The 25,590-nt window shown below is 37.0% G+C and overlaps 1 protein-coding gene and 1 pseudogene across 1 annotated transcript; both read right to left on the reverse strand.

Moving 5' to 3' along the window:
- Nucleotides 1-225: 225 nt before the first annotated feature.
- On the reverse strand, nt 226-14,920 carry LOC116145293 (annotated as a pseudogene).
- Nucleotides 14,921-21,079: 6,159 nt separating this feature from the next.
- On the reverse strand, nt 21,080-25,201 carry LOC116145543. Its single transcript, XM_031430996.1, has 8 exons — nt 25,186-25,201; nt 24,894-24,974; nt 23,979-24,464; nt 23,352-23,501; nt 23,051-23,152; nt 22,859-22,906; nt 22,304-22,740; nt 21,080-21,854 (listed from the first exon to the last, which is right to left on the reverse strand). Exons 2-8 carry the CDS (start codon nt 24,937-24,939, stop codon nt 21,231-21,233), a joined length of 1,893 nt encoding a protein of 630 aa, XP_031286856.1. The 5' UTR covers nt 24,940-24,974; nt 25,186-25,201; the 3' UTR covers nt 21,080-21,230.
- Between the last annotated feature and the right edge of the window lie 389 nt (nt 25,202-25,590).

Genomic DNA, 25,590 nt, shown 5'->3' on the forward strand with positions numbered 1-25,590 from the left:
GGTATTATATATTATTTACATAAAGAAGTATGACAATATGGATAACGATATGAAAGACATTACCGTGATACGAGCAATCATTTGTTTTTCCACATCGTATGGAACTTTCTTCCAAGTAAGCACTCTAACGGGGGCATAGTTCCTCGCAACTATTCATACCTCAGTACTCAACTTTGATGCATTTACTCTAGTAAGTACTCCATCTTCTTTTTGAAAGTCTACATGCTACTTCGACTTCGCTGTTTGTATGAGTATTTCACATCCAACTCGTCTAGTCTTCCCTCTCACGTTCTTTGCCACAATATTGCCTACAAAATCAAAATAATGCATCATTAGTAAATAATATGTTATCACAAGGACTGTTTACATGTTGGTAAAGTAAATTGGACTCTTAAGTTTTAAACAAACATTGAAGACAATATCTAAAATCCAAGTATATATTTCAATATGCTTATGTTAACCAATATCATAAATTTACCAGTGTTTGCAGCAATTTCAAGAGTCAGTTCAGCACTCTGATTCATTCAAACAACCTTTGCACATCTAGCTAGGGTCCTTCTTGTACTAGGAGCCATCTTTAGAATCTTCAAACATCAACATAAGAGAAAAGATACTAAATTGTGTGGCCAATGTGCAAAGCCAAATTGGTTTTTTCATTCTTTCATTGCTTTATGAGAGTTTGTTGTTAGTAGCTATTGATTTAGTTTCGTTTTCAGTTTTTAACTTTTAGAACTGAATATGTAAAGTCTCTTGATAAATAAGCCTGATAATATACATCGCATAAATAAATTGACACGGTACCTTTTGACAGCTTATCAACTCGAATTTCAATTATGAACACAATTACATAAACATAAAACCATCAAAGAGAATTAAAACCCCATCAAACAAAAAAATTTCAGCGTTCTAACAAGGAAAAGACTAAAGACCCTAGGATTAAAACCCTTAAACCTCAATCAAAAATCATTTGAGCATACAGTACAACTAACTTTCAAAATTGATTTTTTTTTTAACGGGGGAACTAAAAGATACAATTGATTTTTTATTTTAGAAATATATAAGTAACAGAAACTAAAGAACAAACAAATCGTTCATATAGACCAAAAAAAAAAAAAAAAAAGCTACAACACCTTTAAGGTTGGTATCAAAAATTACAAATCACAAAAAAGAAAACGAAAAAGGAACTTTTGATAACCAAAAAGTAAGACAAGAATATTTTGAATCTTTCAATTCTTTTTACCTTTATATCTTGAAAAATAGATAACGTGATTTAGAATATGACTATTTCATCTACTTTGGTATCTTTGTAGCATAAAAAAAAATCATCAACAAGATCCTCAAGCTTGAAAAAAAGAAAATAGAGAAAGAGAAGCTATTTAAGATGAATGAAAGCAAAGCAAAGATACCGAATCAATAACAGAAAAAAAATACTTGAAAAAAAAAAAGGTCTAAACTCACCTCTGTACACTTGGACTATTGAGTAATAATCAGTAATATGAATGAAAGCAAAGCAGAAATACCGAATCAATGATAATCAGTACACTATTACACTATTACCAAAATCCATCTCAACCTGGCTCCAACCAACTTCTTTTACTAATTGTTTATCATTTATCAAGCCTTTTGTTGTAGTTGCCTCTTTCCACTTGCCCACGGATGTATATAAATTTGCCATTAAAACATAATTGTCGGTACTTAGAGGGCTTAAATTTAACAACTTTCTAGCTGCAAGTTTTCCCAGCTCAATGTTGCTATGTTTCCTGCATGCACTAAGTAATGAAGCCCATACTTGAGCTTATACTTGGACAGGCATCTCTTGGATTGTTTTCAAAGCCAAATCAAACTGACCAGCTCTACCAAGAAGATCTACCGCTGGGTTCTATTCCATACTCATTCTACATACTTTGAAAATACCTTAATCCATCTTCTACCAATCCGGAATGGCTACACACCGATAATAAGCTTGTGTAAATGATAATCCGTAAATTATACAGTTTTTATTTAATCTTTTTGACGGATTTTAGGTACTTTCTAGTGCATTTTTACCTGAATTGGTGCTTAATTCTTTACTCTTCGTGTTTCAGGTTAAAATGGACTTTTTGAGCGAATAAAGACAAAATTGGATAGTTTTGACTCAGAATTGAGCGGATTTCAGAAGATAGGAGAGTTTCGGAGCAGGACAACGCACGATGAAGCTTGTTTCCAAGGTAGAGAGCCGAAAATCGAAGAATCGAATGAAGAGGCAAGCAGAGGGACAGTTCTATAAATTTCAAAACTTTTGAAGGAGCTTCGCCCCGGCGAAGAAATTGTCTTCCCCGCGGCGAAGTTAGGCAAAGACGAGTTGGAATTTTTCATTCTTCGCTGCGGCGACAGTCAAATGTTTCAGTTTTGTAAACGCACAATTTCGTGTGTGCGTGTTTTTGGCTGGGTTTTTAGACTAAGTATAAAAGGAAAAACTTAACTTTTTGCCAGGACTCTCAGCTGTTAGGTTTAGCCGTCTTTTACATTTTTCTTAGAGAAAAAGCTTGCATTTTTAAGATTGTGAGGAAAAGATTCAGATTTTGACTAGAAGATTCATCTTTTGGGGAGATTTCTTATCTTTCATTTCAGTTTCATTATGTTTAACTTATTTATTTCTATTTTTCGTTTTTGTAGTGTTAGTTTAGCTATGAACTAATCTTCTATGGGTTAGGGTTTTGATTGTAGTTTGGATTTTAAATGGGTTAAGTAATTGATTGTGTTATTTCCATGTGAATAAGTTTTGGTTGTGTGTTACTCTGAAATTAAATGCTGTATGTGATGAACATGATGAGATTGAGAAATAATTCATGTTAAGCTTCTTGGGTAATCACCATTATAGTATTGGATGCTAGAGATAGATTCAAGAATTAATGAAATCAAATTAGGATTCTTGTGCTTAATGAATTTAGAATTATTAACTTCATTTGTTGGGTGCGGAATGTTAATAAGGATGAATAGGAAAACAAGCCCGAGAGGGTATGTTAACATAGTAGTGAATCCGATTTGCAACCATTGCACGTGAATGTGAAAATAGTGTAACTCTTAGGTTTTAACCCATAAAAATCCAAACGAAGTCAAAACCCTACGTTTTACTTAAATTGATATTCTGTGTTTCATTTGCTTTCCTTGTTAAATAATTATTTGAAATTTTACTTTTGTTTTCTTTCAATTACAATTTGCTCCCACAATCCAAGATATTCGATTGCTTCAACTTGTTAACGTTAGGAACTTAGTGCTTTGCTACCAGTCCTCGTGGGAACGATATCCTACCCATCACTCTATTACTTGAGCGACTAGTGCACTTGCTAGTTTTGCATGTTGTAGTAAACACGCATCAAGTTTTTGGCAAAACACTCAATTCAGTAAGGGTCTCGATTTTGGCTGAATCGAGCACTAGTTTTGGATCTTTTTGTTTTTGGTATAATCAATACATGTTTTGAGAGCCAACAGAGTCGATCTCGCCAAAAACCTGATGACAAAACGAGAAAGCTGATAGGGCCTATACGCCGTTTTAGTCAGTTTTTTCAGCCACCAGTAATGGGTCTAGATTTTGGCTGAATCGAGCGCTAGTTTTGGATCTTTTTGTTTTTGGTATAATCAATACTATGTTTATACAGCCAACGATCGAGTAGCCAAAAACCTGATGACAAAACGAGCAGAAAGCCGCATAGGGCCTATACGCCGTTTTACTCAGTTTTTTCTGCCACCAGTAATGGGTCTCGATTTTGGCTGAATCGAGCACTAGTTTTGGATATTTTTGTTTTTGGTATAATCAATACTATGTTTATACAGCCAACAGAGTCGATCTCATTGAAACCTGATGACAAAACGAGCAGAATTCTTCGCGCGGCGAAGAATGAAAAATTCCAACGTCTCTGCCTAACTCGCCGCGGCGAAGACAATTTTCGCCGGGGCGAAGCTCCTTCAAAAGTTCTGAAATTTACCGAACTGCCCCTCTGCTTGCTCTTCGTTCAATTCTTCGATTTTCGGCTCTCTACCTTGGAAACAAGCTTCATCGTGCGTTGCCTGCTCTGGAACTCTCCTATCTTCTGAAATCCGCTCAATTCTGAGTCAAAACTATCCAATTTTGTCTTTATTCGCTCAAAAAGTCCATTTAACCTGAAACACGAAGAGTAAGAATAAGCACCAATTCAGATAAAAATGCACTAGAAAGTACCTGAAATCCGTCAAAAAGATTAAATAAAAACTGTATAATTTACGGATTATCAACTACCCCAAACTAAAGAGATGCTCGTCCCCGAGCATACAGTACAAAACTAACGAAAATAAAGACAACAACGAAAAACAAAAACATGCAAACATGCAAACAAACTGAAAAACCAAAATCAACAAAACTCAAATGCCACAATGAATTGCCTAGACATTGCACAGGTCTCACAATTGTTGAAAGTTTATTATCAGGAAATGTTCGACATTCCAAGAAGTTATAAGCTACATCGACTGTCTTCCTCAATCGGTCCACAAGTAGGTAATCCCCACTTCAATCCACATTCCAACTTCCGGATTATTTATGCAAAAATGTAAAGTTTATCAATGGTGGCAGACTCATAAGCCTAAATATCGAACACTCTCCACTAATGAGGACTAAACACAGATGGAATCAACAGGTCTTTAAAGGCTTGTAATGTAGGCTCGGGTCAGGGCTCCAAAAAAAATAGGAAACAAAGTAAGGAACTCGGTTGTCCTAAAGCAAAACTCAGATCACATCGAAACCCACCACTTTCTCAACACCAATGACATGTCTACTAATTCACAGCCTTCAAACGCGTATTCTTAAACTTTTGGATACCATAAATGCAGGGGAGACTCGTTTAAGGTGTACGTGGCGTTGTTAAACCCGAGGTCGCCAAATACTACTAGGCAGTTTTTAAGGGGGTTCTGGTTTCCAGCCGGTATAACCTTAAACTAGGCAGCATTGTGTTCGAAAATTTTTTTTTTTTTTTCAACCACCAGAATTGAATTGAGGTGACTACCCTTTGTTTATTCTTTTCTTTCAACCCCCACATCATTCTTTTGGTTCTCTCTTCATTTTTTCTTCTTTAACCCCCAAACAATCTTTTACTCAATGTACACTCATTTCGTTCTCTGTTTTGCACTAAGACCAATTCTCCTAAAGGTATGATAAAGTGTTTAGGGTAAAGGAATTTACAAATCTGTTGTTTTCCAAGAAAAATAAAGCAAAGTTCAAATGGCTCAAATGGGTGACTAGTGAAAATTTCAATCATGGGTTGGCTAGAAAGGCCAAACGTTCCAAAAATTGCCTAAATCATCTCCTCAACCATGTCTACTCCTAAAATTTCGCTCAAGCAGTTCTCAACTAGGTTCTAGAATCCAACATTATCAAGACTTTGCCTATTCGCATAAATGAATCTAAGCATGCCGAAAAAATGAAAATGTGGTTGAACCACTCAACAAACCTCAATCAAAATTTAGTCAATAAACGTAAACTGAAGCAATGCTTAACATTTCAACAATAAAAATTCAACACTTTATTTCATCATTGATTTATACAACTCATCATCGGCAAAACAAACAAACACATGAAAAATAACACACAAAGTAAAAAAAAAATTTTTTTTTTACACTTTAAGGTGTACGCGGCGTTTTATACCAGAGGTTGCCAAGTACTGCTGGCAGTTTAAGGCGGGTTCTGGTTTCCAGCCAATATACCCTTAAAATAGATTTTTTTCGTTTAAGGTGTAAGCAGCGTTGTTAAACCGAGGTCGCCAAATACTGCTAGGCAGTTTTTAAGGCAGTTACTGGTTTCCAGCCAATATACCCTTAAACTCAAAATCATTTCCTACCCCCAAACTAAATATAACATTGTCCCCAATGTTTCACTATGCATAAGTAGGAATAGAGAAAAACAATAAAGGACAAAAAAATGAACAATAAAAAGGTACGAGAATGCTCCCTGGTTAAGTCATGAATGTCGCTCCACAATGTTCACCCGTTCTCAGTTTTTCATCATCCAAATCTATCGAAACAATAAACTGTGGTGTCCCTCATGTTAGAACGAATTCACAACTAAATTGAAAGTATTACAACCTATCTCGCCCTTTTAACAACTACTAAAAAAATCAACTAAACAACGAACAAAATAAACACAATCCAAAACAAAATAAAGAGATCGTTTCAATTGGACAAAAATTAAATGAAAGCAATTAAACAAATCAAAAACAGGTGCTCGGTTCAGTCTTGTTCTTCCTCTTCTTCCTTCATCTTCCTCGTCTTTTCTTCCTCTGATTCCGGCCAGTATCTGAGTTCCAGTCAACCCATTGTATGCGGAAGTGTTAAACATTCAGATCCTTGAAACTGTTCGTCAGCAATTCATGAATGTTCTGTGTCGCTCCATCATCCAATCATGTCGTCTCTTATGTATTTCACATTCCTATCATTTCTTTCATCATTTCTTTCTGAGATCCTGTGGAGCTGGATGATGTGGCCATGCTCGTTCTCTGCTCTTCGCCCTGCTTTGGTTGGGCAGCTGCCGTTCGGTCAAGGTGTTCTTGAAATAGTCGTCATCTAGAGTTGGAGCCGGATGAATACGCGGCTCATCATCTTGAACCCTGACCCCGCTTTATGCACATGGCAGTGATGAGATGCGGGAAACAGTAGCTTGATCATCCTTTTGTGGATGCTATCCTGATACTCTCATAAATGATGTTTCCACATCTATACTCTTCTTGTAGCAATAGAGTAGAGCAATTCCGCCTCTCAAGAGTCATTGTGCTGTAGTGCGTCTCCGGCATTAGTTTAGCACAGACAAGTACTCACAGTCGAGCATTGGTGTCAACTGTGTTCTTGAGTGTCTTTTTCTGTTTTTTAGACATTCCCACGCTGCCCTCGTTTCGCAATGACCGGCAAGATAATATTATCCTCATGGGTTGTTCTTTTGAACTCCACATATTGATCAGTGAAAATTTCGGGCAAGTTGAAGAATTTGTTGATCTCTCGTGCTGAAAATGGCACATCCTCTCCTCGTACAAACACAATCTCATCCGACTTTTGGGGAAGTTGACATAGAACTCTTGACCAAAGGTTCTACTGCCGGCTCCTCGGGAGCACTCATGAACATTCCAACGTCTACCCCTACTCCACACCAGATTGTTTTGCTGTCACTCACGTTCAGGGATGAAGCCCTTATCCTTTTGTGTGATCACCTCTCATAATGTTTTCGGGTGCCTCGTTCACAAACCGGTTGTTAACGTTCTTCCCCTTGCTCATATGCTTAATTTTCGGGGCCATTGATTCACTGAAATCACATCCAAATGTTAACCCAAGGAAATTGCCCTATAAAAACATGGCCATGTCCAATGCAAAAACAATCCACACTTCAAAATCGCAATTCAACCCCCAAACTATGATTTTTTTTCTATTTTAAGTGTACGCGGCGTTGTTATACCAGAGGTTGCCAAATACTGCTAGGCAGGTTTTAAGGCGGGTTCTGGTTTCCAGCCAATATACCCTTAAAATAAATTCCACATCAAAATTTCAAAAACAATCCACTTCTAAAAATTCACAATTCAAACCCCAAACACGATATTTCAATTCAACACAAACACTCCAAAAATCAACAACCACACTTCTAACTCAATTGGCTTACAAACTTCTAAACTGAACACAATCACAACTCAACAAACCAAAAATTCTCAAGTTAAAAGTTCACATAATTTTTAGATCTACGATTATGACTAAAAATTTTCCAAAATAAAGCTTTGGGTTTTCGAGATTACCAATATGAAGGCGTTTGCACCACCAATTGACTAGAAACGATCCAAAAAGAAAACCCCAAATTTTGATCCAAAAATTTTTGTGAAATTTGTTGTTGAAATGGGTTGTGGTGTTTAGGAATGTTGTAGAGTGATAATTTTGGTTGGAAAAGCAAAATAGAAGTGAAAGATTGAAAGTGGGAAATTTTCTCTCAACTCAAGATGCAAGGCGGCGTGAAAAATGAGAGAAGAAAAGTGGTATATATAGAAAAGGCTCTTCGCCGCGGCGAAGTTCATCACGCATAAACCCTAAAATTTCCCAGGTTTGCCGGGGCGAAGAGAATTCTTCGCCGGGGCGAAAAATTCCGGAGTTCAAGGCGTAACTTCGCCTTGGCGAAGAAAATTTCTTCGCTGCGGCGAAATGCCTTAGCCAAATTTTCGCACATTATTCCTTTACTTTGCCGCGGCGACAACAATTACTTCGCCGCGGTGAACAACTCCAGTAGCAAACCTTGCATTCTTCATGTCTCTTCGCCGCGGCGAAGAAACTTTCGCCCGGCGAAGTATGGAAAATTTTCATACCTTCCTTTGGCTTAGACTTCACCTGAAACACTGAAAACAATAAAAAACACAATTTTATACAAAATCATAATGAAATAAGAAGAATTCAAACACAAAAAATTTAAAATCAAAAGTTAAAAACACTTGGATTGCTCCCAAGAAGCGCTTGTTTATAGTCGGAAGCTTGACTCTTTCTATCTTTGGTTGGGATGTCCAGCCAGATTGGGATGAACTTGCAACTCATCACCCCTCAACGTATGGCTTCAACCTCTGTCCATTAACCGTGAAAGTGCCCTTTTCCTCATGTGTGACTTCCACTGCTCCAGATGCATGTATCCGTTATAGTGAACGGTCGGACCATCTAGACTTAAGTTTTCTGGGGAAAAGCCTAAGTCTAGAGTTGAACAACAATACCTTTGCCCAACTTTAAAAGCCTTGACCCGGATGTGCTTGGCGTGCCACCTTTTTGTCTTCTCTTTATAATTCCGGGCATTTTCATATGCTTTCAGATGAAACTCATCAAGCTCGTTCAAAGTCAGCATTCTCTCCTCTCCGCGGCTTTTAAGTCATGTTCACTGCTTGACGGCCCAATATGCCTTATGTTCAAGTTCCACCGGCAAGTGGCAGCTTTCCATACACAATCTGAACGGAACATACCAATTGGGGTTTTGAAGGCAGTGCGATACGCTCATAAAGCATCGTCAGCTTCCGTGACCAATCCTTCCTCGAGGCATTAACGTTTCTCTAAAAGCCCCTTCAGTTCTCTATTGACAGTTCTACTTGCCCGCTCGTTTGTGGATGATAGGGTGTTGCCACTCTATGTGTCACTCCATATTACCAAGCAGTGCATCCATTTGCCTATTGCAAAAATGCGATCCTCCATCACTAATAATTGCTCGTGGTACTCCAAACTGAGAAAATATTCTTTCTCACAAAATTAATTACCACCCTAGCAATTAGTTGGCAATGCCACTGCCTCAACCCATTTCGACAATAACCACAGCTAACAATATATACGAGTTCCCATAGGAACTTGGGAAAGGACCATGAAATCAATCCCCCAAAAGTCAAAAATTTACCACCAAGATGTTGTTCAACGGCATCTCATCTCTTTTTGAAATATTTCCCATCCGTTGACATTGGTCACACTTAGAATCATCCGGAAGGAATCTTTAAAGAGGGTCGGCCAATAAAACCCAGATTGTAGCACCTCGCTGCTGTTCTAGCTCCCCCAAAATGGCCACCTACTTCCTTCTCATGACAGTGCTTAGAATGCTCTCCATTTCTTCTCCGGGACACACCTCGTATCATTTGATCAGTACAGTGCCTTAGGAAAGGTTCTTCCAAAAGTAGTACTTTAAATCTGAGAAAAATTTTCTCTTCTGTTGGATGTTCATACCATGGGAGCACCCTTGATGATGATAATTTGCAAAGTCCGCATACCATGGTGCTTCGTCCACTCTCATCAGTTTCTCATCCGGAAATGTTTCTGAAATTGGCATTTCCATCTCATTCCCTTGATTGATCTCTCAATTCTTGACAAATGATCAGCTACTACATTTTCCGAACCCTTTTGTCTCGAATCTCCAACTCAAACTCTTGAAGTAGTAAAAATCCATCTTATCAAACGAGGTTTTGCTTCTTGCTTCGCCAAAAGGTGTCTGAGTGCTGAATGGTCCGTGTAAACGATTACTTCGACCTAAAAGGTAAGAACGAAACTTGTTAAAAGCAAACACCACAGCCAATAATTCTTTTCAGTAGTGGTGTAATTCAGTTGTGGTCAACAAGTGTTGCTAGCATACTGAATTACATGCAACACTTTTTTTTTTCTCTGACCTAATACACCCCTAAAGCAAAGTCACTAGCATCACACATTAGTTCAAATGGCAGTCCCCAATCAGGAACTGCAATAATAGGTGCAGAAACTAGCAATTTTTTTAAAGTTAAGAAAGCATGCATGCAATCATCATCAAAATCAAAAAACAACATCTTTATTCAATAGATTGCAAAGGGGTTTAGAGATCTTAGAAAAATCCTTTAGAAGGTCTGTAAAACCCCGCATGCCCCAAGAAGCTTCGGACTGCTTTGACATTTGGATGGTGGTAGTTCTCAATTACTTTGTCTTTGCCGATCAACTTCAATCCCATCCTTGGAAATCCTATGCCGAGCACAATTCCTCTTGGACCATGAAGTGACATTTCTCCCAATTCAGCACCAAATTTGTTTCCTTGCATCGCTGCAAAACAGAGACAGATTGTTAGACAATTATCAAATGATGACCCAAAAACTGAGAAGTCATCCATGAAGACTTCTATGAATCTTTCCACCATGTCTCCAAAGATTGATATCATGCATCTTTGGAATGTTGCTGGTGCATTGCATAACCAAACGGCATTTTCGGTAAGCAAGGTGCCAGAGGGCAAGTGAAGGTCGTTTTCTCTTGATCCTCCGGAGCGATGGCAATTTGGTATATCCTGATAGCCATCCAGGAAACAGTAATATGCATGTCCTGCAACCTCTCCAACATCTGATCGATGAAGGGCAATGGAAAATGATCCTTCTTGTCGCCTCGTTCAGTTACGGTAATCAATGCATACTCTCCAACCCGTACCGCTTGTTGGAATCAAATCATTACTCTCATTCTTCCAACGGGAATCCTCCTTTCTTTGGAACAACTTGTACCGGGCTCACCCACGAACTATCGAAAATCGGATAGATGATCCCCGCATCCAAGAGTTTCACAACCTCTTCTCACCACTTCCTTCATTGAAGGATTCAATCTCCGTTGTGGTTGCACCCTCGGCTAAAGTCATCCCCATGAGAATCTTATGCATGCAAAATGAGGGTGAGTGCCTCTAATGTCCGCAATGGTCCATCCAATCGCCAGGCTATGTTCCCTCAACACTCTAATCAACTTCTTTCCTCTAAGGCATTACAATCTGCATAATAATCACGGATAAGTATCTGAATCTCCAAGATAGACATATTTGAGGTGAGGCGGTAAAGGTTTCAGTTCAAGCCTTGGGGCTCTTTATTATTTCCTTTGCCTTCTCTTGTCAAAGTCAAACTCTCAAATTGCATCTGCCTCTCCTCATCGATTGGAGTGCTTCTAACATTCTAGCACAATCATTCTGCTGATTCTTCACCTCTACCGTTTTCGATTTGGCTATACACGCTTTTTAGAGGTAATTCTGGGATGTTTTCTTCCATGGACTGCAAAACAAGTTCATCCACCACATCCACACTAAAACATGAATCCGCTTCCGATGGAAACTTCATTGCATCAAACACATTAAAAGTTACTGTTTCACTGAACTTAACAGCAACTTTCTTTCCTGTACATCAATCAGGGCTCTCCCCGTGGCACGAATGGTCGGCCCAAAATGAGAGGAATCTCCTTATCCTCTTCCATGTCCAGCACTACAAAGTTGCTGGAATATTATTTTTCCCACCTTCACTAAAACATCTCAACTATCCCCCTGGGTGCTTATCGACCGATCCGCAGTTGCAACGACATTGTCGTTGGCTTTACTTCCCCAATCCCTAATCTCCTGAAAACAGAAAAGGGCATCAAATTTATATGCTCCTAAATCACAAAGCACACGATCAAAAGTAAAACCCCTATAAACACAGGAATAGTAAAACTCCCTGGATTGAGCTTCGGGGGTAATTTCTTCTGGAGGATTGCACTGCACTCTTCTGGGAGCATCACCGTTCCTCATCTTCTAATTTCTTTGTTCGAAAGGATTTCCTTCAGGAACTGCATACTCGGCATTTGCTGTATTGCATCTGCAAAAGGAATGTTAATATGAATTTTTAAAAATTTCAATGAACTTCGAAAATGCTTATCTTGATTCGTTTTTTCAATCTCTAAGGAAAAGCACTGGTGGGGTGTGATGTGCTAATTCTGGTGGTAACTCAGGGAATGGCAATTTCTCCTTCTTGTTTTTTCCTTCATCCTCTTTCTTTTCTCTCCCCTAAGGCACAGATTTTCTTCACAATCTATCTCTTCATCAATCTCTCTTCAAATTCTTCCTTTCCGGGTGCTCTCCCTCTTTCGTAGACTGGCCTACTTCTTCCAAAACTGCCACTTCTCAAAATTATGGCATTTGCTTATTCAGTGGGTTGGTTACAGTATTACTTGGTAGAGAAAACTGTGGGTCTATCATTCAGCTTCTCGGCCAATTGGCCCATCTGCACCTCAAGATTCCGAATGGCGCCCTTGGTTCCTAAAGTTTGTCCTCGTCTCATTCCTGAACCTGTAGTCTCTTGCATGAATTTACCGAACATATCCTCCAACTTCGACACTCTTTGATCTCCCGGTGATTGGTCACCCTGGTGGGTTATTTGGAACTTGCCTCTGGTTCCATTGGTTACCTGTTGGTTTTGATTTCCCAAGCCAGATTCGAATGATTTCTCCACCTGGGTGTATGTGTTGGAGAACGGGTTGTTCGGCTGTCTTTGATTTTGCCAAGTAATTTACTTGCTCCGTTGATGAAGACGACGACGCAAATGTGTTTTCGACTTGGCACTCGCTTGCTCACATGGTTTCCTGCACAAAATCACATGTTAGTTGAGGTGCTTGTATAGAATTTACCTGCATAGTTCCCAATTGTTTTGGAGTGCAGTGAGTTGAGTGAGATGGCTGTGAAAGCATCTACTTCAGAAAACCCAAAGATTTCCTCGTTGTTACTCTCTCATTCGGTCTTTGATAGTTGTTTGCTTGCCAAAAACTCAAGCAACTCATACACACTCTTCAGTGTCTTATTTTGCAAAGCCCCTGAAGCTGCATCCACCATGGTTTGCACATTACCCATCAAACCATATAGAATGTTTGGACTGAAGCCAAACTGGCAAACGATGATGTGGGCACTTCCCATCAATTCCTTGTATCTCTCCCAAGCCTCGTACAATGACTCGGCATCATCTTGTAGATGATGTGATATATTTCTCAACTTCGCTGACTTCACTGGAGGGAGAACTTGGTCAAGAATTTTTGTTCCAGATCATTCCTGGTAGTAATGCCATTAACCACCCTTGCTTTATCTCCCAATGAAATGGGAATAAACGCAGCCTAATAGCATCATCCGACACTCCATTTGACTTGAAGGTATCGCAAATTTCCAGGAAATTTGTAATGTGCTGATTCGGATCCTCCTTAAATCTCCGTTGAATCTTACCGACTGCTGGATCATCTGGTGATTGCCGGCTTGATCTCGAAGTTGTTAGCTTGTACTGTAGGTCAGTAATACTTGACCCACTTCCGTTCACTGTGGGAACTGAAAATTCCCTCAGTGTCCTATTTCTTGTTCAGCCATTTCAACAACAAACTTCTTCGCTTCTGCAGTAGATTATCTCTTTCTCTTCTCTCTCTGTTTAGTCTTCTTACAGTCCTCTCAAGCTCAAGGTCAACAGGAACCACTGGTTGATGTCTTGCTCTTCGCATAAACTGAATGAACACAAATGAAAGAAAAGTGAAATCACAACTCTAACAAAAATTAAAAACAAAAATTAAAACTTCAATCTAGTTAAACTCAAGGAAAACTTAATGTTAACTTAAAAACAGTCCCCGGCAACGGCGCCAAAAACTTGATGCGTGTTTACTACAACATGCAAAACTAGCAAGTGCTTTGCTACCAGTCCTCGTGGGAACGATATCCTACCCATCACTCTATTACTTGAGCGACTAGTGCACTTGCTAGTTTTGCATGTTGTAGTAAACACGCATCAGTAAACCACAGCATCTGGCTTTATACCTTGTACTTGTTGCATCTTATGAAAGAGACTAAAAGCCTCATCTCCCATCCCATGAATGGCATAGTCATTTATCATAGCACCCCAAACAGCCAAGTCTTTATCTGACACCCTCTAAAAAACTTCTTCTGCCTTGTTTATGCTCCCACATTTGGAGAACATATGTATCAAAGAGGTCAAAACTTGCCTCCTAGACTCTAGCTCATTTACCAAAATGTACTCTTCAATCTCCTTTCCCATGGCAAGTGATCCTAAAGCAGCATAAGCTAAAAGTATTGTAGCCATGGTTGCTTCATTGGGTCTAACGGATGTCTTCAACAACCTTTTAAGATGATTCAATACCTCAGTAGGATAACCCAACTGAGCATACCCTCCAATCATGGATGTCCACGAGAACACATTTTTCTCCTGTACCATATCAAATACTCTTCGCGAAGACTCAAGGTCACCACAACTTATATACATGATGACCAGCAAATTGTCAATGGGATCTTCATCCTCGCATCACATTTTAGTACAAGAGAACAAACCAATGAAGCTAACAACAAATTCCCTTCTTGTGAACAACCCGAAATGAGTTTCAGAAACATTATTAAGTCTGGTTTCAGACTAGTTATTCTCATTTGGTTCAACACACCAAATGCTTCACCAACTTTCCCAACATTCACAAACCCACCAATAATTATTGCCTATGAAATGATGGAACTTTCTCCCATTCCATTAAAGACCAAACGCGCTTCATCAAGTCAACCAAATTTAACATACATTTTCATAACAGAGTTAGTTAAAGGTATCTCATTACTCAACAGTCCAAGTTTAAATACGCAACAATGTATTGATAAGCCTAACATGCCATAACACCTCTAAGTGAACAAAGAAAGGACACGTGTAATAATGGCACCAATTCACAAGTTATCAAACAAAAATCAAGTATTTCAAATCAACACATGAAAATACATCAGCTTCTCAAAATTTTAAATCAGATTCAATGTTACCATGTGAGAGAACTAAAGAATCAAAATTTGTACTTACAGGAGGTTAGAGACTGCCTCATATTGGATGAATGAAGGAAGCCAAGAAGATCAATTGAAAGATGAAGATGCGTAGAGAAGAGATGATGTCAGGTTCTGCATTTCGGAAATTCGGGCAACAGCGATTAAGATGAAGATGCCTCAGAAGAGATGAGCTAGGTAAGGGTTATGCATTTGGGAAATTTGGGGAAAAAGCTAGGGCTTCCAATGAAGATGCGTGGAGAAGAGATATGAAATTGACAAAAATGCTTGCTTTATATAGGTTAAGGTTTTCTGTAAATAACTTTAAAAAGTAAGGGTTCTAATTAGTTGTTTAATTTTGAAATATAATTATATTTTGCAAATAAGTCAATTTGTAACTAAACATTTAGTCAGTAAAGAATTAGTGTTAGTTGCCTATAATTTAGGTCTGGCAGGAACAAATAATTAGAGGGGAATATGAATTTTTCAATTTAAATTGGCAACTAAATCGAATTTAGTTGTTTTATATAACTTTTTGCAACTATTGTTAATATGAACACAAACATTTGTTGCTAAAAATACTTTGAGGCCCTTGTAATTACTGTCCAAATATGGGATATTTTGATAATTTCATTATTCTGTAACTAATCATAATAGTTACTAATAAATCCCTAATTATTCGCAACTAATTTAGCTACTAAGGGGTAGTTGCAAAAAAATATTTTTTGTAACCAAAAATGTAGATGGAAAATATAATATTTTAGATGCAAATTATCAAATTTTGGAGGGAAAAATCCCCCGCTAAAAATTGCAACTAAATTTATTAGTCACTAAAGCAACCTGTTTTGTGACTAACAAAATAGTCGCAAAAAATTAACTTTAGACACCAAAAGTTGGAACACGTGGGCCCCAAAATTTTAATCCTCTTTGCCCGACCGATGTCAATTTTTTTGGTAAATGTAGCCTTTCTGCAACTAATTTTGGTTAGTTGCTAAAAAATTGGTTGCAGAATGCCAGTTTTCTTGTAGTTTGAGCTGCCAATGCAAGGATCAACCGAATTGTGCCATGTCTAGCAATAGGTGCAAATGTGTCTTGAAGTCTACACCATGTTGCTATGCAAAACCTTTGACAACAAGTCTTGCTTTGTGCTTCAAAACTGAACCATCAGGATTCAATTTTCTCTTGAAGATCCACCTAACCTGGATCACCTTTCAATCTGCAGGTTTGTCCACAAGCTTCCATGTTCCATTCTTTTCTATCATGGACAACTCCTCCTACATTGTGATTCTCCATGCTTCTGACTTGGCTACCTCTGAATAGGATGATGGTTCAAGTACAGCTACATTGCATCTTCCATAAATCTCAGCAAGAGGTATGGTTCCTCTAACTGATGTTTCTTCTTCTGCATCGGAATATACTTCATCAGATTGGTCAGCAGCTAATTCCCTTTGTTGTGGCCTTGCATCTTCTTGAATTTTCTTCTCCTCCCAGTTCCAAACTAACCTCTCATCAACCCTCACGTCTCTAGAAATCACAACTTTCTTAGACTTCGGATTATAGATTTTGTATGCCTTGGATTGGTGGTTGTAACCAACTAGGATTCCAACTTCTGCCTTGTCATCAAGTTTGGATCTCTTGATGGCTGGTATGAGGACATAACAGACACTACCAAAGATTCCAAGATGGTTCACTTGAGGCTTGGCTCCATACCATGCTTCAAATGGAGTTTGATCTTTTAAAGCCTTGGTTGGAAGCCTATTTAGCAAGTATACACTAGTGTTTACAGATTCTGCCCACAACTCTTTTGGCAAACCTTTTTTAGCTAACATGCATCTTGATATCTCCATCACTGTTTTATTTTTCCTTTCACTGACTCCATTTTGTCAAGAGTGTAAGGACTGCTATACTAGTGCCAAATTTCAACATCCCTACATATTGATTCAAATTCCCATGAGGTATATTCACCCCATTGTCACTTCTCATAGCCTTTATACTTGCACCAACTTGGTTTCAACTTGAGTTTTAAACTTCCTAAACACAACAGTAACCTCACTTTTCTGTTTTAGAAAGTATACCCAAGTCATCCTTGAGTAATCATCAATAAGCAAGATGAAATACTTGCTTCCACTCAGGGATAAGGTCTGCATTAGTCCACACACATCAATGTGTACCAATGGAAGCTTTTCAGTAGCCATCCAGGCATGGTTTTCTGGAAAGGCAGGTTTGCTAAGCTTCCCTACTTAGCATGCATTACACAAACTCTCCTTCTCTTCTATTTTGGGTAAGCTGTGAACCATGTTTTTTAGCTTCATTTGTCTAAGACCAACATAGTGATAATGATAAAACATTTTATGCCATAGGTCTATGTCATCTGTATTAATAGACATGGCTTAAGCTCAACTAGGAAGCTTTTTCCCACCATTTTTACATACATCATCACATTACCCTCATTGTCTAATATTGTGCAAGATTGATTTTTAAAGTGCAAAGTTTAGTTTCTTTCTAGCATTTGTCCTACACTAAGCAAGCTTTGATTGATTTCAGGTACAAGTAAAACATTGGTAATGATTTTTGTACCTGCCAAGGTCTGCATAGCCACATCCCCTCTGCCTTTAACCTTCACATAGTCACCATTTCCAATCTTTACTCTTGACTAGTATGATTGGTCTAAGCTGACAAAATTCTCTAGATCAGGTGTCATATGATTGTTTCACCCATTGTCAATCAGCCAAGCTTGAGCATTAAACTGGGCAGCATAGCAAGAGGCCACAAACAGCTGCTCTGACTCTAAATTTTGCTACTGATCTTCAACCATCTGTGCTTGCTGTGTTGGCTGGTTTGATTTGTTTTTGCAGATCTTTTCAATTTGGCCAAATTGTTTACATGTTTTACATTGAATATTTGGTCTAAACCAACATTTACTCTCTTCATAGTTCTTCTTTTTGCAGTGAGAACATGGTGGAAAACCCTTCAATCCCCCTAGTTGATTGTTGGCTTTCTCCTTTCCCTTCTTATCTCCAGTATGTTTCTTGTTTCCTCCTGAGTTGGCTTGCCTTTATGTAGGACAACCAATGCTCCTTCACCATTATCTTCTTGCCTCAAGTTCCTTTTTTGCTTTTAAGCTTAAAGTGCATGAACAAGCTCAGTCAAGGTGATCTGAGACATATCCTTGGAATCCTCCAAAGAAGAGATTTTTTTATTCAAACCTCTCGAGTAAGCTCACCAATACCTTCTCTACAATTCATTTATCAGTTATCTCCTCCCTTAGCAACCTAATCATGTTAACCACATTCATTAATCTATTAACATGCTCTTTAACCACTTCAGTTTCTTGCATCTTTAGTGTCTCAAACTCTCTCCTTAAGTTCAAGACTTGCATATTTTGGGTTTGACTACTTCCTCCAAATTCTTCCTTGAGCTTGTCCCAAGCTTCATTTGCTGTCTCACAAGCCCTTATCCTTGTGAAGACTTTATCTATAACAACAGCATGTATGTAGTTTCTTCTTCATGGATTCTTATTTGATTCAAGGTTGGATTTGGCCCCAACTGTGGCAGTTGCTTCTCCTCTTCCACATACTGCCATAAGCTTTGACCTCTTAGGAAAGCCTTCATCTTAGCAGCCCACATATGGTACTATTCTCCATTGAAGGTTAGAGGTGAGAGTGAGGCTGAACTTGTTGCCAAGAAGACAGGTTTAGGTGTCATCAGAACTGAATGAGAAAGTGCATAACGCAAGCTTTACAAGCCCCTTAAGATCAAGTGGAGCTCTGATACCAATTGTTGTTTATTGGAGCTGGAACACAGACTAAGTACACAGGTGAGAACTAAGAAGAAAGAAGAGATGAGAGAGTTGAAGACAAAGTTCTACATGAATTCATTAAGACAAAACAAAGTTTATACAACTTTGTGTCACTATTGTACCTAACATTCAGACGTATTTTAATATCAAAATACATCCTAACCATACAACTTTAACTACTAAATTACATCACATTAACATGAAATAAAGTTGACAGCTTAATGAGTGTCAAATCAACCAAAAACAATCACTTCATCATGCCCAAAAATCAGCTTCGATGAACTACTCCCAAGCCATTGTTCATCACTTCAAATTCTGCATTTGGTGCCAATTTTCCAGCTTCAGCGAACAACCAAAAATAATTTGTTTCAAGCAAAATATCATCACTTTGAACAGTAGGAACATATTGTATGACCAGCTTCTTTAATGTGCATCAATCTTAATATGTTTGATTCGAGCATGAAACAATGGATTAGATGCAACTGATCCAACACTTTGGTTATCACACCATATCATAGGAGCAGCTGGAGTTGAAGAGCTAAACTCAGAGAATAGACTTTTAAGCCAAGCTATATATGTTCCTGTTTGTGTTAAGGCCCTGAATTCAGCTTCTGTAGATGAGAGTGCCACTAATTTTTGCTTCTTTTAGCTCCATTGAACCAGATAGTCACCACGAAACAAGCAACAGCCATTGGTAGATCTCATGACTTGTAAACTAAGACCTCAAAATTTTGAAGAAACCCCATTCATCATTGTTCAAACATCGATTGTCATTGTCATTACCATTATGACTATAGAGGCTACTAGCTTCTCACTAACGTTGGATCGTGATAGTTATAACTTATGATTACGATTAAACTAATTAATTTATTAAGACTGATCATAACCAACCTACTCATAAAATCCTTGTTGCATGAGTTTGTCTCATATCACAAAATGGAGAAAAAAATTTATGTATATCCTTTTAAAGTACAACGCAATCAATAAAAGAGCAAGTGTGTACCATTGGCGCTGATGTTGAAAATAAATAAATAAATAAATAAAATAAAAAATAAAAACCTTTCTCCATGAATTGTCAACTAGGCATGACAATTATTTACCAACATGAAACAATTTACTCATTCGTCTGTAACAATCACCTCTCATATACATATATATGAACATACTTTCGTTAATACTAGAAAAAATAAAATCCACAGTCAACAATAGATATTCTAATTATGTTTATGATTAATACTGACACCTAGACTAATCGGTCTTTTAAGTATGACTAATCTCAACTTTAATGGCTGAACTTGTTGGAATATGAACATTTTTTGGTAGTTGATGAAGAAGTTGGTATAGTAGGAAAAGTTGCAGCGTTGGAATAGAAGAAATCAAAATTGTGGGCAGAGAAGAGCTCCTTGCGGCACAAGTAAAAGCATGACACGGCACAGAAGAATGATGTGCTCCGGAAAAATTCCAGAGGCAAGTTTGCTGCGACAAGGACGAATTCCTGCCACGGCACGATGAAGGCATGAAGAAGCAACGTGAAGTCTGGGATGCATGCCACGGCATAGCACAAACGCGACTTTTATTCCAGAATTTTAGTTTTAAAGAAAAGTCCCGCTTTAGGAGTTTAAGATTGGGAATGTTTGTTTTCCTTTTATTTTGAGATAAATTAGGGAAGTTTAGATTTTGTTAAATTCTTGCTTTAGAAGATTTATTTTAGGAGAATTGTTATTTAGGAAGGATGTCTTTTTGAGTTTAATTAGGAGAATAGAATTTGTTTAGAATTAGAATTCATTATCTCTTACTATAAAAGAGATGTTGATATTGAATGTAATTGAGAGAGAGAAGTTGAAATAATGAAGTCAGATGTTTTTCTTTTGTGTTCATCACTGATGTTTATGTTGTTGTTGCTCCCAATTCCAATTATTGGTATCAGCATTTACTAGAGGAGGATAAAGAAGAAAATTGGTATTTAAATTTCATTATTAATCGTCAATTCAATAAATTTAGAGAAAGTTTTTATAAACAAAAGAATGTAAATATTGAAGCTTAAGATTAACTTATAAGATAAACCTTTGCTCTTAGAATGCTAATAAATTAGTATTTCCTTAGTGAAATTGTGTAATTAATTAAGATAAGAGTTGCTAAATAATCTATGAATTAAAATCTTCTTCTGTTGTAAACCCTCGATAAGCAATTTAGAAAATGCACAAGTAAATAATCATTAGAATTATATATAATGTTTCGTTCACACAGCATACAAGAAAATGAAATGATCAGATACAAAAATAAATAATATGCCCAAATCTGTTGAATGAAGCAAGCTAGCTATGATTCTATTAACCGATTGAGATCAAAGTTTTGTATACTTATAAAAATCTACTCCATACCAATCAACCACCATTTCTTCGGCTTATCAAAGATGCCAGGTCCATATGTTGAATAAAAAATCTCAACCAGAAGAGGGAATTGCAGCAGAGCAAAAATGGTGACAGGAATACTAGCTAGCAAAATAATTGGAAACGAAACCCACCATATTCGCTCTCGAAGAATAATCACAAGAGTTGTTCCGAAAGTTACCATCATGGTTGCTATAGAGAAGAAGAGCGAGGAGAGACCGATGATCAATTTTGTAGGCAAGTACTTGAGGAAATCTTCTTCACGATATCGCGAGGTGAGGATTCCCAAGAACATCAGCAATGAAGTGCATGAAGAGAACAATGACATTGCATCGGCGATGATGAAAACCATGAAGGAATTGCGGTTTAAATAGAGAGGGATGCCTGTGTATTCATTATAACCACCAGGCACAGTGAATGCTACTGAAAACATTATGGTAGCTATAAGTGCAGCCACAACTGTGCATGAAGTAGCTGTCTCCTTCATCCATTTCTCTCCTTCTTCTACTAATTTCCTGTGCTGCTCAGAAAATAAAGTTCGAGGTGTCTTGTGTTGCAGATTAATCATTTCCTTATATTTTGGTTGCACAACACTCTCCACCTCCTGCCCAAGAAAATAGATAAAAATAAATTATCGTTAAGCACATTTATCGTGTTAGGATTTAGGGTTAAGGAAGTATGTTTTAGAACCTATCATCGAGGTCATAAGTCTTTGTAAACATGTGTTTTATAAAACTTTGATTGTTTTCTCTTCTCTATGAGGATGTCTAACATTTATTTAAAATGTGAATCTTGTATATTGACAATATCATAATTTATTAATTTATTAGTACTAATTAATAGTAAAAGACAAAATTATAGTCAAATTTTCACTTATCAACAATTGTAAATTAATATTTATCTTTTAAAATAACATTTATTATGACCTAAAGAACAAGATTTCGGATTTCTAAAATAAAATAAAATAAAAAGATAGAGAATGTTGTCTGCGTCAGAATTTTCGTCTTAAAGTAACTAATATATACGTATATAACTAAAATTTAAAGTTATTACCTTGAACCATTGTAGTTCTCTTTGCATTTGCAGAGCTGCACCTGCGACACGATCAAGCTGAGAAGGTGGAGCTAAATATGCAGCTTGATGTAAAATGTTGTTGTGACTTTTGTCCCAAGAGGTTGCCACTGAGCTCTTCTTCGCACCAATCGTGTAAATAAGGCTGAAAATTTTTTCTTGGCGTTGCAAAGTTGCATATAAAAATATATGGCGATTATAATCATCATAGCACCATATAATATCAGGGTAATGTTTCATGATCTCTGTGATGATCTCAACAATCCCATGCTTAATAGCTTTGAATATCACTTTCTTTACTCCAACTTTCTCAAATTGTGACTCGCCCTGTGATGATATTTCTTTACAAATACAGCTTAGGAGTTCTTGAGCTTGAACATGTGTCAACTTTAACTCATACATGGACATGATAGCTGGAACTGTGGAGCAAACGAAGCAGATCAAGAGTCAGAAAATACTACGAAAAAACCGAAAATATCAAAGAAATATCACCTCAACCGTACCACAAACTAATAATTAACTATTATTTGTGCTTACCAAATAGTTTTAAGCTTTTCCCCACCATGTCTAGAACGGGATACTTTGCTGCATATATGTACACATGAAGAGAAATTAGAGGTTATAATGTTTTGAACACAATCAATTTACCGCTAATTTGTAGTTAAAAGAATAAAGAATAATCAGATTTAATTTTTAATTTCTAATTTATAGTCTCTCATAATAAAGCACCTCTTGCGATCACATTCTTGTGCTCAGCTGGGCCTTCATAACGGGGTCTTTCAATGTCTTCGTGATTGTTGCTTGATGCATGAGGAGAAGGAATATAAATACCTTAATTAAGGAAAGAAATATGTATAGTCAATTTAGGTGCAAAAGTCTACGCTTTTTCTAAAGTAGTAGCTAATAGTTCGATAAAGTTTTCGAGCTTAACAAAATACAAAATAAATGGTGAAAGAACGTTACCAATTTACATATGTTGAATTGAACAAGAAAAGTTTAAAGAATAATCCAAACTGCATAAGTCACCTACATGAATAAATCCATTTTTGCCAAAGTGCAAGTTGAGTTCCACTAGGAAATGCAGAAGGTTTTTGAGCCAACATATCAAGGGCCGTGTCGCCGTCGTTGTCTTGTTCAAAAACCAATCGCGGATAGCGATGTAAAATATCCAGAGCAATATCTAAATAATGTGTAGAAAATCAATTAACTTCAAACAAATTAAATTTTACTAGTAGAACATATATATATATATATATATATATATCAATTAACTTCAAACAAATTAAATTTTACTAGTAGAACATATATATATATGGTAAATCTCTAATGCAGACGTCCTAAAGTTTTTAGCATGGGGATTAAAGGTTAATAACAAGTAGTTAGCTTCACAAAATGCAAAATTAAACCCAACAACTAGTTGTTAGCTATTTGTTCCCACATTAAATTTTTCAGAGCATTCACACCTAAGAATAATGACCAAAGTAACGCGACATCTACAGGTTTTTTGGATGTCTTATTTTTTAGTTATTCTTTCTTGGGGATGCTTTTTTTTTTTGAAATCTAGATATTTAAATTTTTTTTTTTTTAAATGATGATGAAGGTAATGTACTAAAAGATAATTTTATATATATATATTTTATGGGAGAAATTCTTTTACCATAGAGGTCATCAACAACAGAAGTTGTAAGAAGCATAACTCCATTCTTGCTGTTATCAGGGTTCAGCTCCTCCATTGGAGTCTCATAGTAAAGATATCGAACCATATCTCGATGGCCATAGAGAGACGCCACGACGACGGGGATGTAGCCATGCTGGTTCGGAATGCGAAGCAATCCCGGGTTCTTTTTTACCAAATAATCAGCAATCTTTGTGATTCCACCGGTTGCTGCAAAATTAAGGGCTGTGGCACCACTCTTGTTCTTGATTCCCAAGTCTTCTGCATTGATCCTTTTCACTAGTTCTTCAACAACCTTTACTCGCCCGGCTAGAACGGCAATGTGAAGAGCTGTGTCGCCGTCCGCGGAAAGGCTGGCGGTTAGTGCAGAAGGGTTAAGATCAAGGAAACTCTTTGTAGCTTCCAAATCGCCTGTATCCGCAGCCCTGTATAGATGCAGGTTTTGAATGTATTCGGTGTCCTTTCCATCTGCCAAAAAAAAAAAGAGAACTCTTCTTTTTAGTAAAAAATTCGGACGAGCATTCTTGAGAAGAGAAATCTAATAAAAGGTAAAAGTTTTTGAACTCTTGATACAAGATATTTGATTGAAATTTTCTATTCTAAGGAATTCCGGACATGAAGAATATTAGTCCGATTTGGAAAAAGATAAATAAATAGATCAGAACATCTTCACTTGAGAATTTTCGTTTAAATAAAAAAAAAAAAAAAAAAAAAATCACTGACTGTCCATGAAATTTTTCTTAATTTTAAGAACAACCTCTATAGTTTGACAGATATTGCTACACTTCTCTTATAAATATCACTGATCAAATGTACAAATTTTTATCCTTTGTTTTTTAAGTGGTTTATAGCAAATAGAGATGGAGCTAGCATGTATTGGTTATGAGAATGGCTTACCTTTGCTCCTGCTTGAGCTATCCCTGGAAGCAGATGGCTCAGACATTTTTTATTTTATTATCAGAAACAGCCTAAATATTTCTGCATCAATAAATGCACCCAAATATTTATTATGTACTAATAGGGCAAGAAAGGAAAAAAAAAAAAAAAGTAAGATTATAGATCAACTTTTATTTTTATTTTTATTGAATTGATATACACAAATAAGAAATCAAATCATATATTAAAAAGAAACTAAGCATATATTAAAAAGAAACTAAGCATTAATTATAAACTATAATTTTGTACTTACATGTAAACAGGTTCACTACACTTGTGGTTGCATTTGATGGTGCAAAATAGCACTTATAAGAGCCTGATTTGAGTGGCTTTAGCAAAAAGAGAAAATTGTAAGTTCTAGAGATCATAAAAAAAGGAAAATACTGTATTTATAGTTATTTTAATCCAATCTTTTCTTGTGAAATTACAATAGTGTTCTTCACTTTGTGCTCTTTGTTAAGTGTTAATGAAGACAGATTGTTGGGGCAGTATTGGAAATGACAGACGCCATAAAAAAAAAAAAAATTAAAGTAGGATTAAAGAAGAAGACTAGTCTTAAAGGGTTGCTCGGAAATTTCAATAAAATAGTGAGAAATTAAAGAGTGTTTATTTTTCTTTTTTCTTTCTTGTCGCTTCTTTATAATGACATAGCAATGCC

Source organism: Pistacia vera, unplaced genomic scaffold, assembly GCF_008641045.1.
Source record: "Pistacia vera cultivar Batoury unplaced genomic scaffold, PisVer_v2 Contig1144, whole genome shotgun sequence".
Taxonomy (NCBI): Eukaryota; Viridiplantae; Streptophyta; class Magnoliopsida; order Sapindales; family Anacardiaceae; genus Pistacia; species Pistacia vera.

Coding starts and splice junctions, on each gene's coding strand:
- LOC116145543 (XM_031430996.1), bottom strand. CDS start 24,939: ATGTCTGAGCCATCTGCTTCCAGGGATAGCTCAAGCAGGAGCAAAG. Junction 23,153..23,351: donor GCAAAAATGGATTTATTCAT/GTAGGTGACTTA, acceptor TCCTTAATTAAG/GTATTTATATTCCTTCTCCT. Junction 22,907..23,050: donor CAAGAATGTGATCGCAAGAG/GTGCTTTATTAT, acceptor ACATATATGCAG/CAAAGTATCCCGTTCTAGAC.